At 41.9% G+C, this 17,350-nt stretch overlaps 1 protein-coding gene across 3 annotated transcripts in view; it reads right to left on the bottom strand.

The window, feature by feature from the left end:
* Positions 1–17,350, bottom strand: part of lamc3 (laminin, gamma 3) — a gene marked incomplete at its 3' end in the record, with an annotated part of 219,918 nt that overhangs the window by 14,303 nt on the left and 188,265 nt on the right. For all 3 annotated transcript variants that reach the window (XM_080420017.1, XM_080420018.1, XM_080420019.1), the window contains exons 18-19: positions 8,063–8,315; positions 3,432–3,736 (exon numbers count right to left, since the gene is read on the bottom strand). In XM_080420017.1, the coding sequence (XP_080276143.1) occupies positions 3,432–3,736; positions 8,063–8,315 (558 nt within the window). The remainder of the gene's footprint in view (positions 1–3,431; positions 3,737–8,062; positions 8,316–17,350) is intronic.

Here is a 17,350-nt window from a genome sequence, read left to right as displayed (position 1 = left end):
TCTGCTTTCTCATACTCGCTCCCTATGGGCCGAAGTCCAGACTGATACCGGGGAGGAACGTGAGAGTGAATCCACGCTATCAGTCTGGCCAATGCCAGGCTAACATTTTGGTGGCATAACAGTAGAATGAACTCATGCCCATGTTTGTGCCGAATCTGGGGGAAATGAGATCAGTGGAGCTCCCTCTGGTGTTGTGCCCGTGGCGTTTCTCACTCTTTTGCAGTAGTTTGACAGGTACATGGGCACTGCCTGGTCCCTTGAGTATCTTGAAAACCAGGCCCATTGCAAGTTGCTGTACTCTGTCCTCTACCCTGAGTTCAGTGACAAAGAGCACCCCCCCCCCCCCCCCCCCCCCGGCTCCGAACAAGGCCAATAGTGTGTGGTACAGTATGGATGTCCGGCCAAGCTGGAGGCCCCGTGAGGGATTTTTTGAACCCGTATAGACTCTGCGGTGAGGGATGGGGGACAGTAAATTTACCCCTGAGCCACCCGGGCGCCCAAGAACGTGAACTTGAATATATGCTGAGCGTTACACAATGGCCACTATGACCCCTATAGCTGCTCCCCGGCGCTGTTCAAAATAGCACCCACTGCTCCAAATAGTTAGGATGGGTAAAGGCAAGAGGATGTTCAGGTAGGTGCAAAAAATACTTGACAAATAACCCACTGTCATCACAGCCCCTTTAGTCTGCCCTGTCAGGGCTTGTGTGTGTGTGTGTGTGTGTGTGTGTGTGTGCGCGTGTGTGCGTGTGTGTGTGTGTGTGTGTGTGTGTGTGTGTGAGTGAGTGTGTGAGTGTGTGTGTGTGTGTGTGTGTGTGTGTGTGTGTGTGTGGGCTTGTTTTTAAAGTCTAGTTGCTTATTTGGGCTTGCTCAAACATTTTCATATCAAGGACCCCCATATTAGTAGGTATTTATCCGTGGACCCCCATCTGGTATTATTTTGTGCCAGGGACCCCCGTATCAGATTGGCAGATCTACAAGCTCACACTGTGAGCTATTTTCAAACAGCCGGTGTATATTAGGTTGAATGTGCTCATGTGGCCTCGTCGCTTCTTTTGGGCTTGTTTTCAAAGACCTGGTCGCTTATTTCTCTCGCATAATCTGGCAACTCTGGCCAGGTCATGACTCATGACACCCAACAACAACAACAATAACTATTCAGTTGGGGTTCAAACCAGGGACACCTTGGAAATGGGACCAACTGCCCTGCAGCTCCTGTTGTGTTGTGCTAAAAGGAGATTATGAATCGTTGAATATTTCTCACAATGACATTTCATTTGAAAAGAAAATGCCATTAAAAATGAGAAAATTCAATCAACATTTGACACACATGCGTTGTCTCTTGGTTGTAGGGGGTCTGCTCTGCCTATTAATGTGGAATTGCATTGCTCTGGCTCCAGGCATACCCAAGGGATAAGAGCAGGGGACGTATGTCTGTGCATTCCTACGCAAATGTGTGCACATGTCTGTGTTTACATACACGCGCGCGCACGCACGCACGCACGCACGCACGCACACACACACACACACACACACACACACACACACACACACACACACACACACACACACACACACACACACACACACACACACACACACTAGTAACTACTAATGTAAAGGTATCAATACCACACTGTAGAAATACTTTGTTACAAGTAAAAGTCCTGTATTAAAACATTTGAAAAGTACAAAAGTATTGGCATCAACATATACTAAAACGCACGCACACACACACACACACACACACACACACACACACACACACACACACACACACACACACACACACACACACACACACACACACACACACACACACACACACACACACACACACACACACACACACACACACACACACACACACACACACACACACGCTCAAAAAAGCTATGCACTGGCAAAACAAGTTTCCTCATTTCCAACCAAACCACATGGCAGCAATATCCATAATAGATTCAGAGCTGTCGTATGCACTTCAGAGAGACAGCATAAATCTTGAGTGGTGGTGTGCAGAACAAATGGTTTCTTTTCTGTGTCCGTCAAACAAACTGTTATCATGTCTCTCTTCCCAGGTGAGTTAAAGGGGTAGATCGAAAGTAGTATTGTACGACGCTTTGGCATTTGGACGGAAGATCTTCACATCATCAGTATACACACGGTGCACAGCTATTCTGCTTTAGCCCATTCAATCCGGGAACGCATCTGTGTCATTTTAGATTTGAGCTATAACCATTATTTCATACTTTGACTATTCAAAAATAGCAGATCTACAAGCAGAGTGCCGTGCTACGAACTTGTAGATCTGCTATTTCTGTGCAATCTTTGAATACATATATTTTTGGAAACAACTTGTTTTAATCAAATCTCTGGAGGTCCCTGGAACAAACTGTTTTACAAATGTTTGCTTTTTAAAACTATGTATTCAAAGATTAGCACACATTTTCACGATTTAAAAAAAAATAGCCAAAGAAATCTTAAAATGACACAGATGCGTTCCCGGTCTTAATGGATTAAGGATCAAAATCAATCATGTTTCACTGAATATCAGCATGCATCAGGTACGGGTGTAAAACCTATTGGCATTCACATGCCTCTGTCAAGGACATTTTATGTGTTCACTGCAATAAACTCATGAACACAATGTTTAATAGTGTACTGTATATGTATGAGATGTGGTCTTGACATATAGGCATTGTCTGTGTAATGTCATGTTGACAATATAGTCATGCTGACCAGTGAAACTCACCAGTGAAATAGCAGATCTACAAGCTCACAAGCAACTGACCAGTGAAATAGCAGATCTACAAGCTCACAACACCTCGTGCTGTGAGGCGTTGTGAACAGTAGGGGTGGGACGATATATCGATATCGCGATATATCGCGATACTTTCTCCCGCGATAACTAATCGATATACTGCCGAAAAATATCGATATATAAAAAAAGATTGTGATACGTTGTTTTTCCTACTCTGTATTTGTGTAATGATGATTTTGAACTGTTTGGTGCTATTGTATGTGTTTATGAATTGAATACAAGGACTATCGTTTCATGCAATATATCGTGATATCGCAATATATCGATATTTTCAGATATCGTGATATATCGTTGGTGAAATTTCTTGCAATATATATTGAATTTCGTGATATCGCAATATATCGAATATTGTCGAATATCGTGATATATATTGTTATCGTGGGCCTAATATCGTGATATATATCGTATCGTGAGGTACCCATATCGTCCCACCCCTAGTGAACAGCTTAGTGAATGAGGCCCATTGTGTCACATCATGTTTTAGTTTGTCTGAGATGTTCTTATCCTAATAATGGCTCTTGATTTGAACACCACCTTGCTTGACTGTCCTGCGGTTTGCGTTCTCACCACCACCACACCTGCACGGTGGACAATCTGAGGTTCTTCTTACCATGTTGTCCAGGTCCAGCGTGGCCTGCTTCAGCTGTTTCTGAGAAGCTCCCACCATGACCACGTGGCTGCTGAGAGCGTGACACACACTCCCCCTGCTGCTCCCGCCGTCGTCGCTCTTCCTCCGTGTCACTGCGCTGTCATCTCCTGTCTCCGCGCTGTCATCTCCTGTCACCGCGCTGTCACCTCCTGTCACCGCGCTGACGCTGCAGTTCAGAGCGGAGGTGACGCCCTGCAGCTGGGCCAGCAGGGTGTGTGTGGACGCCTCGAGCAGGGAGAACTGTTTGATGAAGGCGTCCCGCGCTTCTGTGAGAAACAAAAAAGAGCAACAATGCAACATAAACATAAAAGCAGGCATTGGCTCAGGAGGTAAGAGTGGCTGCTTATGCGGTTCCCAGTTCGATCCCGGGCTCCCCCAGAACTAGTTAGTGTCAAAGTGTCCTTGAGCAAGACACTGTCACTGAACCCCTAATTGCTCCTGATGAGCAGGTTGGTGCGTTACATCAGTGGTTCTCAAGCAGTGGTCCGAGGACCACCAGTCGTCCTTGAGGGTTCCAGGTGGTCCCCATGCTAAATGATGGAGAGTTGGTAACCAAATGGACCCTTATTAGATCTTTAACTCTTGAGAACGTAAAATGAAACCAAATGGACCCTTACGGGTCCATTTGGTTTCATTTTACGCTCTCAAGAGTTAAATAATTGGTTAACATCGGCATTACTTAATAAAGAATTGTTATTTTGATCAACATGTGCCCGTTATCTCTCCTATGGTACCAACATCAATACAGCATGGAATTGTGGACCAAATCTCATCCAACGACAACAAAATAAGTTTGGGGTCTGAGAGTCTAAATCACACCAAACGGTGGTCAGTGACTCAAATGCCGAATAGATAATGGACCTTCATATGAAAAGGGTTGAAAACCACTGCCTTGCATGGTTTCCTCTGCCAACGGTGTGTGAATGTGTGTGTGTGTGTGTGAACGGGTGAATGTAATGCCCATTGTAAAGGGCCTTGGATAAATGGCACCATTTTACCATTTATAAAAGTTTCTAGGGCGTCTTTCACCTGTCATCTTATTCAGATATGATGCCAGCTCTCTACTCTGCAGACTGTCTGCTGCATTACAGCTCTATAGTTCTCAACGTGGGGTTCGGGGACCCCACGTTGAGCGAGGCTCTTGGAAACCCCCTCACACGACATGTGAGCTTGCAGATCTGCCATCTGCTATTTTATGACACCGACCGCCCCACAAAAACTAAATAAATAAAATTAAAAAAAAAGCAACGTTGGCATGAAAGTTACCATATTGCTCTCTTGCTAAAGCATATACAACTGAATTGAATTGAGACAAGAAAGGAAATGGAGAGGCGGATTGGGGTTTGGGCGGATTTTTTTTGGAATGCAAGGGAGGCAACAGGAAACGGAGAGGCAATGTTAGACGTTAGAGAGAGAGAGAGAGAGAGAGAGTTCATGCAAATGGAACAGTGTGTGTCCCGTGTTGCCCTTTTGTGCCCACAAAAATAAGTCTCTATCTTTCTTTCAAGTCATTGCGAGTCAAACACCCAGTGCCCTGCAGAGCTGTTCTGCCGGGGTTTTCAACCTAAATCTCTGTTCATTTTCTGTGTGTATGTGTATGTGTGTGTGTGGGGGGGGGGGGGGAGAGGTGTCTTGTGGTTCGGGGAAACTGCTATCCTGATTGCAAATATAATCACAATGAGCTGAGGATTAGAGATGCACCGCCTGTCATATAAATAGGGATTAAGTTGGTCACAGTGCCTTGTTCTGCGCGCCGCGATTTGTCTCTATTTGGCCATTGATGTTGAGCCCGTAAGCCTGAATATTATGAATATATCAGCATTGTGCCGCAGTAATGGGGAGAGGCTGCTTTAGTTGTTTTGTATCGTGATTTATTCACAGTGTTGTCGTCGGTGTCGAGCGTGGGTGAGGGAGACAGATAGTCATTTGTACCTAGCCTGGGGTCGTTCAGTGTCAAGTGTTTATTGCGTTGCCATGTCTTATGATGTGTGGCATCCTGCCATTTAATAAACCCTATATACTTGAGTTGACTGGAGTTCCCCCACCGGTCTATATGTTTTCCCTCTACACCAAATATCTTCAGCGAAAATAGCCTTGAATCTATTAAGCTCACAATACGTTGCATTGCGACCGCGCGGTGCGCTTATAGATCGTCTATTTTCGCAGGATGTATACGTACGCCCTCAGAATTGGGGTGCTAGGTTCCAAGTGTTTTTTGGGGGGGCTATTCTGCCTTTATTTATAGTTTTTTAGTAGAGATGGACAGGAAACAGGGAGAGAGAGATGGGGAGTGACATGCAGCCAAGACCAGCCGGGAACGGGACTCAAACCAAGCGAACGCGCTGTCAGGCATGAATGAACGGCCACATTTATACCACGGTTAGTCTCGTGTACGGCCGGACGATCAGAGAGATCTCTGACCTTAATGATACGTCTGGGGAAATCAACAATTCATTGAATGTTTTGGACCGTGTAGAAAAACCAGCGCCAACATTCCTAAGCCTTATTAATTTGAAAACCAATCCTGATTACCGTCCCAATATCAAAGACCACGTCCAAAAGTCTTTGCATTGGCTCTGCGATGCTGGCACTCCCAGAGAGGCACTCCCAGAGGACATGCTGAGGATTTTACTGTGTGAAAATGCCTCTTTAGTTTAGTCATTACTCCATACGCTGCTGCATGAAATGATTCACTACATCTTTAACCGATAATCATGCACCCTATTGTATGTAAACATTACATCATTGGTTCCGCAAAGTGGGGTCCTTGGGGGGGGTTCCGGGCGGTCCCCAGCAAAAGTAATAGCGTCACAATAATTCTAACCACTTTATCCATTTATATGTTGGCTATTCAAATAGTAGATGTACAAGCTTGTACATCTGCTATTTTTTTTTTTTTTTTACATAAATCTTCTCTGGTGGTCCCTGGCACAAAACATTTTCAGACGGGGGTCTGCAGACAAATATATATCAATTTGGGGGTCCTTGACATGAAAAAGTTTGAGAACCACTGCAAAATGCATTAAATACTGTATCTTACTCTACTCATATCAGCAATATATGGACTATCTGACCATGTCTATATTTCACTCATATCGCTCATATCAGGAATATTTGAATATCATTGTTTTCCTTGTTCTTTCTTTCCAATCTCTATTTTTCCCTTTTACGAAGACAGCAAATGAGCTTGTACGAAAAATAATTTCACCCACTTCTTTACACCTGTAAACCTCTGATGTGATAATACTGTACGTTTGAAGTTAAAGTTGAGTTGAGTTGTAATGGCCTGATGGATCCTTTTACCCCCAATGGTACCTTGCAGGGGTGCAATTAATTGAACGATTTTTTTTTAAATGTAGAAAATTCTTCATTTATTAAAACGATCGATTAATAATTGATCCCTATTTTGGGATTATAGGCCGAAATTGTTATTTTTCAAAAACATTCAAAACAGTAAAGAATAAGATCTACAAGCTTGTGACGCGTTGTGACCTTTCTTTGCACAACAATGTTGTGTGACAAAGTATAAAAAGGTCTTAAGTGGTGAATCGATTCCTTGATATCGTCTCTGTCGGGTGGAAACCAAAACTGTTACTTTTCAGGATTCAAATTCGAAAGTAGCAAAAGTAGCAGATATACAAGCTCAAAACGAGCTTGAGGATCTGCTGCTTTTGATGAGTTTGTTTTATAATCAAGTAGAGCATTAATTTACAAAAAAAAAAAAAATTGGAATATGGAAATAAGAGGTGCCCGACAGCAACGATATATTTAAAAAAATTCATAAAAAAAAGCTCTATAAAGGCTCTATAAAGTATCTTGCATAGCCAGGAAGCTAGCAGACCTAGAATAGGGCCCTGAGGAACCCCGGTTAACTAAGTATATAGGGTTTCAGTGTTTAAATTCTAGATTTAACAATGAAGTTGTAGATAGATGATTTTTCAGGCAAATTTTGAAAGAAACCAGTGTTACGCATCCTTTAAAGGTTTCATGACGTTCAGTTTTACCACACATTAAAAGTCTTTGTCATGGTCCTTCAAACGTGTATAGAAAGTTTTAACAAAAAATTCCACTACATTGATCCATGGCAGGTGTTTTTCTCTCACATTTCTAAAGCCTTTTCAACTGCAATGAAAAAAGAAATCTTTGCCTGCGGGTGTCGCTGGTGAGGGATTTTGCCTGTCAATCATCGCCTCTGCTCCGCCCCCCCCAAAGGAAAGGATAGGGGAGGGGAGGGGCGAGGAGGAGAGTGGGCGGGATTAATCGACTGTGACCTCACTGCCGAAGGGCCAAGCTCAGATTACTTTTCAGCCTAATTATTCAGAAAACCCCAGACCACAGAAAATCCACTGAATGTTCAAAGTTCAGATTTTTTGGGTGTAATTGAGGTAAAACCCCCCCCCCCAAAATTCATAAAAAAAGTGAAAATGAATGTCATAGAACCTTTAATGCATTGGTCCTCAAAGTGAGGTTTTGGGACCCCCAGTGGTCCTTAGGGGGGTAGTACTAGGGGGTCCCCAGCAAAATTAGTTAATATAGCTTCACAATCATTTTAACCTCATAAAAAAAAAAAACTCTATAAAGGCCCTAAGTACCTTGCATAGCCAGGAAGTCTTCCAGAGCGTTGGGCAGCGTGTCCTCCCCCTGCTGCCGGTCCTCGTGGCGCCTGCCGTGCACGTGGTGCTCCTCGTAGCGGCTGCCGTGCACGTGCACGTGGTGCTCCTTCATCATCAGCATGGGATGATGATGCTGCTGCTGCTGCTGGTGGTTGTGCCCCAATCGGCCCCGGCAATCAAAGCGGGCCAGAAGCTTCTCCAAGTCCTGCAGGCGAGTCCTCAACCTCTCCGCCTGAAGCAACATCAGCAGCATTTTGGAAGGAACGGAGGAGAAGTTATCAATGAGAATATGAAATTGTTATGATCCCACCGTGACCAAAAATGCTACTTTTGTATTTATTTATTCAGAGACGGTGGGAAGATAGGATTCACGTCGCTCAGTATTCCGGCAAAAATATTGTATTAACCCATTAAAACCGGGAAAGTGTAGTGTCATTTTAGATTTGAACCACTTTAACAATTATTTTATACTTTGGCTATTCAAAAATAGCTGATCTACAAGCTCATAGCGCGTCACTTTGTGCCGCGCTATGAGCTTGTAGATCTGCTATTTTTGGAAAATCTGTGCAAATCTTTGAATATATATACTTTTTAATCTTCTAAATCTAATCTAATCTTTCTAAAATCTTTGCTTCTGAAAAAATATATTTTGAGATGAGGGTCCGCGGCCAAATACATGTTGGGGGTCCTACACATGAAAAAGTTTGAGCACCACTGATATAGCAACATAAGTTTTTCAGAAAACTGTAAGGATTTAGAATCGGCCTCAGGTCTTAATGGGTTAAAAGAAAGAAAAAGGTCCTTGCAAAAGGATTATGACTGCGTATAGTTTCCACTTACTTTTCTTTTAATAGCATAAGATGGAAAACTACAGTTTGTTGTATTTAGATTTAATAGACACTCAATGGTACTTCATTGATAAATCTAGAATTTAACCACTGAAACCCTATAGTTCCTCATGGCTCTATTCTAGGTCTGCTAGCATTTCCCATGACACCAAGGGCCCTATCCCGCCTTACCCCTAAACTTACAATTTTGAAAAACATTTTTAAATCGTTCAAATAGCCGATTCAGAAGCTCACAACGGGTCGATGCAGATCGGCTAGCTGAACTATTTTAAAATGTTTTTCAAAATAGTAAAATATGGCAAATACTTTTACGCATAAGGGGTAAGGCAATACATACATATATACCGGCTACAATACACACTATCTTCAGTGCCTGGCATTTTGCCTGCTGCATTTCACGTTGGGCAGGACCTAGCCGGTTGAGTGTCTAAACGGACGTACCGGAAGTTAATTGCCGGAAGTACCGCCCCAGGGATATGACGTTTCCATATCTAATTACATTTTTCCGTGAATGAAACGACTGTTGTGATTGGTCGAAAAAGATCGTTTCCGGGGGAAATACGTTCCGACGGACGTCCCGCCCCTATAGACACTCTCTGCATTAGGTCGTGACCAGGCTTTTCTCTTCGCCAGAGTCACATACCAAAAACGGCTTATCTAAGCTTGTAGATGTGCTACAGTATGTTGGGGCGCGCGACCCAGTGGTGGAAAGTAAATAAGTACTTTACTTAAGTACTGCACTTAAGTACAGTTTTGAGTTATTTGTACTTTACTTGAGTATTTCCAATTTCCAATACTTTTACTTCTACTCCACTACATCTCAGAGGCGAATATTGTACTTTTACTCCACTACAATTACTTGAAAGATTTAGTTACTATGGTAGTTACTTTTCAGATATCAATTATAATATTATTAAACATCCATTAACCACTTTAGCCCTATTTTATACATATGGCTATTTGAAAATAGCAGATCTACAAGCTCAAAACGCGTCGCATCGCGACGCGTTGTGAGCTTGTAGATCGGCTTTTTTCAAACATTTTTGTACTTCTACTTTTGGTACTTTAAGTACATTTTCATACCAATACTTTTGTACTTTTACTCAAGTAAATTGTGAATTCCGGACTTTTACTTGTAACAGAGTACTTCTGCATTGCAGCATTGATACTTTTACTTAAGTAAAACATGTGAGTACTTTTCCCACCACTGGCGCGACCCCATCATATGACGGAGCATGAATTAAGGCATAACAGTTTCCCAAACCACAAAGCCCTCTCCCACACACACACATACACACACACTTCCGGTGTTCACCACGCCAGCACGCCGCGTCGGAGCGGCGCAAACAACCTTAAAACTACTTTAATTATCCATATTTATCGTCCTTTTCACGCTCTATATGTCCGCGACGTTGTATTGAATCTGCTGATATTTGGATTCGTAGTGGACGAATTGTTATAGGAGGATTGGCAGACGCTATAAGGCTTCCTGATCAAAGTCAGACAGGTGCCGTGTTGCTGCTACTGCTGCGGCCGGTACCTGGATGGAAGAAAACCGTGCCAGACAGCTCCGAAGCACGGACAAGAAAGACTTGACTGAACCGACTGGACTCGAGATGAGTGGGAAAAACAAAGACAACGCACAGCTGTTTGATGAGCTAAAGAAAATCAACTGCAAAATGGACAATATGAAGGACAATCTTGAAAAGCAGATGGGTGGTTTGTTTGATAAAATGCAGAATGCGTTTGAGAAACAGATTGAAAAAAAGATTGACCGCATAGATTCATCTCTGCAAAAATCTATCAAGGATAATCACACAGTGATAAGGTCGGATTTAGAGAAACACCGCCGCGATATTAAAGACACGCTTGATATCGAAGTTGGGAGGCTGCAATCTCGCATGGATGCCTTGGAGGGGAACTTCAACTCAACCGGCGGTCCGCCTAAAGAAAGGTTTGATCCTGATGTCTCTTTAATTGTGGCCGGATTGCCAGTGGAAGAAGAGGAAAACATAAGGGAAAAAGTCAAACGGTTTCTGAAGGACGGGCTCGACGTCCAGACCGAAACTGTGGATGTAATTCGACTAGAGGGGAGAGGAGGGCAGCCTGGATTGGTGAAAATTGAATGCATATCTAGAGAAGAAAAGATTGGCATTCTTCGGAAAAAAAATAAGCTGAAGGATCACACAGAGTATCAAAAAGTATATGTGCGTTCTGCTAAATCCCATACTGACCGGCTAATTGAACTGAACTTTAAAACGCTGCTTAGAGAAATCCCAGCTGGGAAAGATCTCTTTATTGCGGGAAATGGCAGGCTCATACGACGGGGAATGGAGAGAAACGAGACGGGGCCAACGGGCGGTGACCGGGGCGGCCGCCGTGGAGCCCGCGGTGGCCAGTATGAGAGACACTGGAGGGAGAACCGCAGCCATCAGGGCCGTGAAGATTACCGCGGGCCTGGCAGAGGCAGACGGCACTCTGATGGGTCTGAGGAACCCCGAGACAGACGAGGGTCGTGGTCTAGGAAAGAAACGGAGGAGAAAAGCAACGGGGACAACGGAGTTGTGAGAGACAAGGAATGGCCTGCTTTAGGTCAAAGTGAAGATAACGAACTGGAAACTACAAAATGAGGTTTTCCATCGTCATATAGCCCACGCGAGCACATATCATTCTTACATTGGAATATAAATGGATGGACACAAGCAAACTGTGACCTTAGGTTATCTATTCTACAGGCTTTGAATGCAGACATTATCTCCTTAAATGAGACTCATCTTCAAGGAGAAAATGTTATTGAACTGGACGGGTATGTATGGTTTGGGTTAAATAGGAAAACGCACATTAAAGCATGTAGAGCATCTGGTGGAGTGGGGATGTTAGTTAGGTTGAGTTTATTTCAAGATTACCAGATTGAAACTGTTGAAAAAGATGATGGGATTTTAGGTTTATTATTTCAACATAAATTATCAGAGTATAGTTTTGTCATATTTTCCTGTTACCTCCCACCTGAAAATTCCCCCTGGGGAAGAGACGCTTCAGTTTTTTTTTGTCGTTTATTAAGTTTGATCTATCAATTTTCTGAAGTGGATGCAATTTATATTGGTGGGGACGTGAACGCTAGAATTGGTAATATGGAAGATTTTATCCCTACTATATTGACTCTATTCCCAGAAGAGTTGCAATTGATGATTATGTTAATAAACATGGGGAAACATTCCTAGAATTCCTAAGAGATTCGAGAATGTGTGTACTTAATGGTAGGATCGACCCACTATGTGATAATTATACATCAGTGTCGCCAAAGGGTAAAGCCGTGGTTGATTATATGGTCGTGCCTTTTGATTGTTTAGAAAACTGTTTGGAATTTAAGGTATTGCTCGCCTCACAAATGGTAGAGGATAGAGCTTTATTTAATTTGATAGGAGATAATTGTCGTCTACCTGATCACTCTATGTTGTGGCTTAAGTTTAGGGCTGCTATGAAATGCCCCAACGTGGAGAAGTGCCTGTTAAAGCTGGACACTCTAAAAAGCGAGTGGTTCGGGATGTACCAGACACTTTTCTAAATTCTGATATGGGACGTACTGCTATGCTAAATTTAATTGAGAGATTACAGACTATAAATGAACATCAAGAGGAGTTGGATAACTGGTACAAGGAGTTCTGTGTTTTAGTACATTCTGAATTGAATACAAAAGTGGATAAACCCAAATTTAGAAAATCTAATCAGAACAATCCCTATTGGAATAGCGAATTGGGCGTTTTATGGTCAGATATGTGCAGTGCTGAACGTCTTTTTTTAAAATGTAAAAATCCAGATTTAAGAAAGCAACTTAAAGTTACTTACATAAACAACATAGTTTTGACAAAAAACTGAGGTTCTACAAACGTAGATATCAAAGAGGACAAATTATACAAATGGAGCAATTACATACACAGAACCCACAACAATTTTGGAATGAGATAAAGAATCTGGGTCCCAAACGTCCAAAAAAGATTCCTATGCAGGTATGGAGTGAAGGGGAAATATCATCTGACCCAGTTAAAGTATTAAGGGAATGGGAGGGAGCCTTTTCTGGTTTATATTCAAGACAAGAGGAAAGTATGGACAATGTTTCTTTTGATCACATATCTTGTCTTACAGATAAATGCTTACATTCAACTACTGATGTTACTTTAAATAGAAGTCTGAGTAGAGAGGAAGTGCTAAAGGCAATAGAGTCTGCTAAGGCTAAGAAGGCATTTGGTGTAGATGAATTACCAAACGAAGTGTTGAAAGCACCCATTTTGTTTGATCTATTATCTTATTTGTTGAACATGTGTTTTGATCAGGGTATTATACCATCTACCTGGTGTAAATCAATCATAACCCCAATTCCAAAATCATCAAAGGATGACCCTAAGATCCCATTGAATTATCGAGGTATTAGTCTACTGAGTACTGTATATAAATTGTATTCTTCTGTTCTAAATAATAGATTGGTTGAATTCTTGGAGAGAAATAACTTACTGGAAGAAGAACAAAATGGTTTTAGGAAGGGAAGAGCATGTTTGGATCATATTTATGCAGTGACTACAGTGGTTAGAAATAGACTGAAGTCAAGAAAACAGACTTTTGGGTGCTTTATTGATTTTCAGAAAGCGTTTGATTTTGTTGATCACAACCTCCTAAAGTATAAGCTTCATCAAATTGGGGTAAATGGAAAGTTCTATCAAGCTATTTGCTCTCTATACAGGCAACCTGTTGCCTGTGTGAAAGTGAATGACTATTTCACAGAGTGGTTTCCTACGCCCTCTGGTGTTAAACAAGGGGATGTTTTGTCCCCAACTTTATTTGCTGTTTTTATTAATGATTTGGCCAGAGAGGTAAAACACATGGAGAAAGGGGTTCTATGTGGTCAAGTATTTGTAGACATATTGATGTATGCTGACGATATTATTTTACTCTCAGAAAGTGAAGAGGATTTACAAAAAATGTTAACTTGTGTTAATGAATGGTGTAAGAAGTGGAAAATGTGTATTAATCAAAAGAAAACACAAGTAATGCATTTTAGAAACCCAGGTACAGAAAGAAGTAGCTTCAAGTTTAGTGTGGGTGATAAACAATTGCAGTTTACAGATAAGTACAAGTACCTTGGTTTGTTTCTAGATGAAAACATGTCTTTTTTTCACGGTGTATCTGCCCTAGCAGATTCTGCCGGCAGGGCATTGGGAGGCCTCATAGGCAAAACCAAAACGTTGAAGGACATGGGCTATCTTACATACTCTAAATTGTATCACACATGTGTATGTCCCATTTTAGATTATATTTCGGGGGTTTGGGGGTACAAAAGGTTTCAGTTAAATGAACGTGTCCAAAATCGGGCAATTCGATTCTTTTTGGGACTACATAAGTATGCGCCAATCGCAGCATTTAATGGAGATATGGGGTGGGACTCCTGTGAAATTAGATGGAAGGCCAGCATGGTAAGTCTTTGGAACAGGTTGCTGTGTCTGCCATCCAATAGGGTGGCTAGTAAAATGTTTTACTGGGATCTGTCTGGAAAAGGGGAATGGGCCTCTGAGATCTTTGATGTATTGAGGGAATGTGGTCTGGAAGTACATTATTTCCAAAGAACAATTGTGAATGTGGAGGAGTTTAAAAACAGAATCCGTGCAAAATGCATACAAACCTGGTTAGAAGACATTTGGCAAAAGCCAAAATTAAGAACATATTGTCTTTTAAAAAAAGATTATAAATGTGAAAATTATGTTTTGTACAATTTGGCAAAAAGTCGGAGGTCACTTTGCGCGCAAATAAGATGTGGCATTCTGCCATTACATATTGAAACGGGAAGATATAGAGGCATAGCTGAGGAGGATAGAATATGTGACTATTGTGATTTGAATGAGGTGGAGAATGAAATACATTTTATTTTGTTTTGTCCCTTGTATGATGACCTGAGAGATATACTGTTTAAAAAAGTCCACACCCCTGATCTAAACCTGATAGAGTATGAGAATGGTGCCTTGATTGAATTTCTTTTTGTTCATGTTTTTGCATTTTCAGAGTTTCTTTATAAAGCGTGGGTTAGAAGGAGAAGGGTTACTTATAGTGGATAAATTTCTTTGTAAATGTGTGTGTATTCTTGTGTAGGTATATATGAATGTGTGTATGGTATGTGGTTTGTTTCGGGTCGGGATGTACTGTGTGTTGTTTTGTTTTTTGTTTATTTGTTTTGGGATTGATGTGTCTGATAATCCCATGTGGGATGGGTCAGGGAAACTGTCCGGACACGAAAATAAAATTTTCATTCATTCATTCATTTCATTCATTCATTCATTCATTCATTCATTCATTCACACACACGTACAAAAGGAACACAGATTTAGGTTAGAACCCCCAGCAACTCTGCAGGGCACTGGGTGTTTGACTCACAATGACTTGAAAGAGAGAGAGACTTATTTCGTGGGCACAAAATGGCAACACAGGACACACTTTGTGTCCCATTTACATCTCTCTCTCTCTCTCTCTCTCTCTCTCTCTCTCTCTCTCTATCCCCAACCTTTCCATTCCTCCATTTCCCCCTGTCAGTGTCTCCTTTACATATACATAATATGTATACTTGTATTTGTATATGAATAATATTATTATTCATATACAAATACAAGTATGCTACACACACATATACATGTGTAGTACAACAGGAACTGTTCGTTCACAGACAGAGCCAGCTGAAGCAGAGGAAAAAGAGAGAGAAAGAGAGAGACGGAGGGATAGAGAAGAAGAAGAAGAAAGAAAGGCAGACAGACATTGGGGACAAAGAGAATAATTGCAGGTGTACAGAGCTGACAGGCCTCGGCGTGTTCAGTGAATTGCTAACGCTGAGGAAATCACAGCGTGTAGCGTTTATACAGGTACAAGCCATCCCACTGAGAACACAGAAGCACCGCGGCTGCAACAAGACTGCAGTCAATGGGGGGAAAGTAACTAAAAGCACATTTACTCAAAGTACAGTACTGTGCTTCCCTTTTGAGGTGTTTTTACTCAGTGGAGGATTTTTTTTTTTTACTGCAGTAAAAGTATCAATACTGCAATGTAGAAATAGTCTGTTAAAAGTCAAGTCCGGAATTAACATTTTACTTGAGTAAAAGTACAAAAGTATTGGTATCAAAATGTACTTAAAAACTTCTTCCACCACTGTAACACTACAGTGAATGACAAAGTACCCCCGTTGGTTCTGGCCTGGCCCATGGGAGAACACAACCAGGGGCAGCATATGGATGTGGATGCTGATGCTAATCTCCAGGGACACGGAAGGCGCTATACTGGAGATCATTAGGGCAAATGTCTGCTCGTGTTCCACTGAGCATCCTCTGTTTACCTGTGATCTAGAAAACACAAAGGAGACCATATGGCTTGCCACGCAACGCTACAAAAGACACAATGACCTGGGGGCTATAGGGCTATTTCAAGAACGCTTTGCACCAGATAATGGCCGGTGCCAACGAGGCACATTGTAAACATGCAATTGCGTGCAATTTGTTCATGAGAGCGTTCACGTGCAGTGGTGGAAAAAGTACTCAAATTGTTAACTTAAGTAAAAGTATCAATACTGCAATGTAGAAACACTCTGTTACAAGTAAAAGTCCGGAATTCAAAATTTACTCGAGTAAAAGTACAAAAGTATTGGCATCAAAATGTACTTAACACATTGGGTGCCAGAGGTTTATTAAAATATTATACGTTGAGTGCCAGCATTTCTTCCATCCACTTGCGTTATACATTTCGTGCTGTGAGAAGCCCCGACGCGGAAATGCATGTAAACAAAGCGTGCGTGCGAGACGGCGGAGGGTCCCGACTAACGCCTGGAACAATAATATTTCCAACGCGACCCTCCATTGCAGCGTGATCGCCGATCGAAAACGGCTCGTTTCCACCACATTAAAAAGAAATGGAGATATTAAGCTTTTAATCAAGGAGATAACATTGAAAACGCCGACCGGAAGGATTTTTGACATGGAGCCACATCCAGCCTCTTCTTCTCAGAAACTGCTTGGGTGATGTCAAAGTTTCGTTTTAGCGCCCCACGTGGCCCACATGTATAAAAATAGAATTGGGTCAAAAACGGTCCGGACCGTTTTCGGCACTTCTCGTTTGGACCCTCAAAAACGGTCCGGACCGTTTTTGGCATTCAATGTGTTAAAGTACCAAAAGTAAAAGTACTTAAAGTACCAAAAGTAAAAGTACTCATTATGCAGAATGTCCCATTTCAAGTTTTCAAATGAATACAAATATTTTGAAAATAGCAATCTACAAGCTCACAATGCGTCGATGCGACGCATTGTGAGCTTGTAGATCGGCTATTTGCCTCTGAAATGCAGTGGAGTAGAAGTAAAAGAATTGGAAATTGGAGATACTCAAGTAAAGTACAAATACC

This window comes from Gymnoscopelus braueri (assembly GCF_963280865.1).
Source record: "Gymnoscopelus braueri genome assembly, chromosome: 22".
In the NCBI taxonomy this organism is placed as follows: Eukaryota; Metazoa; Chordata; class Actinopteri; order Myctophiformes; family Myctophidae; genus Gymnoscopelus; species Gymnoscopelus braueri.
Note: the sequence above shows the minus strand (reverse complement) of the source record. Positions and strands in the feature narration are given on the sequence as shown.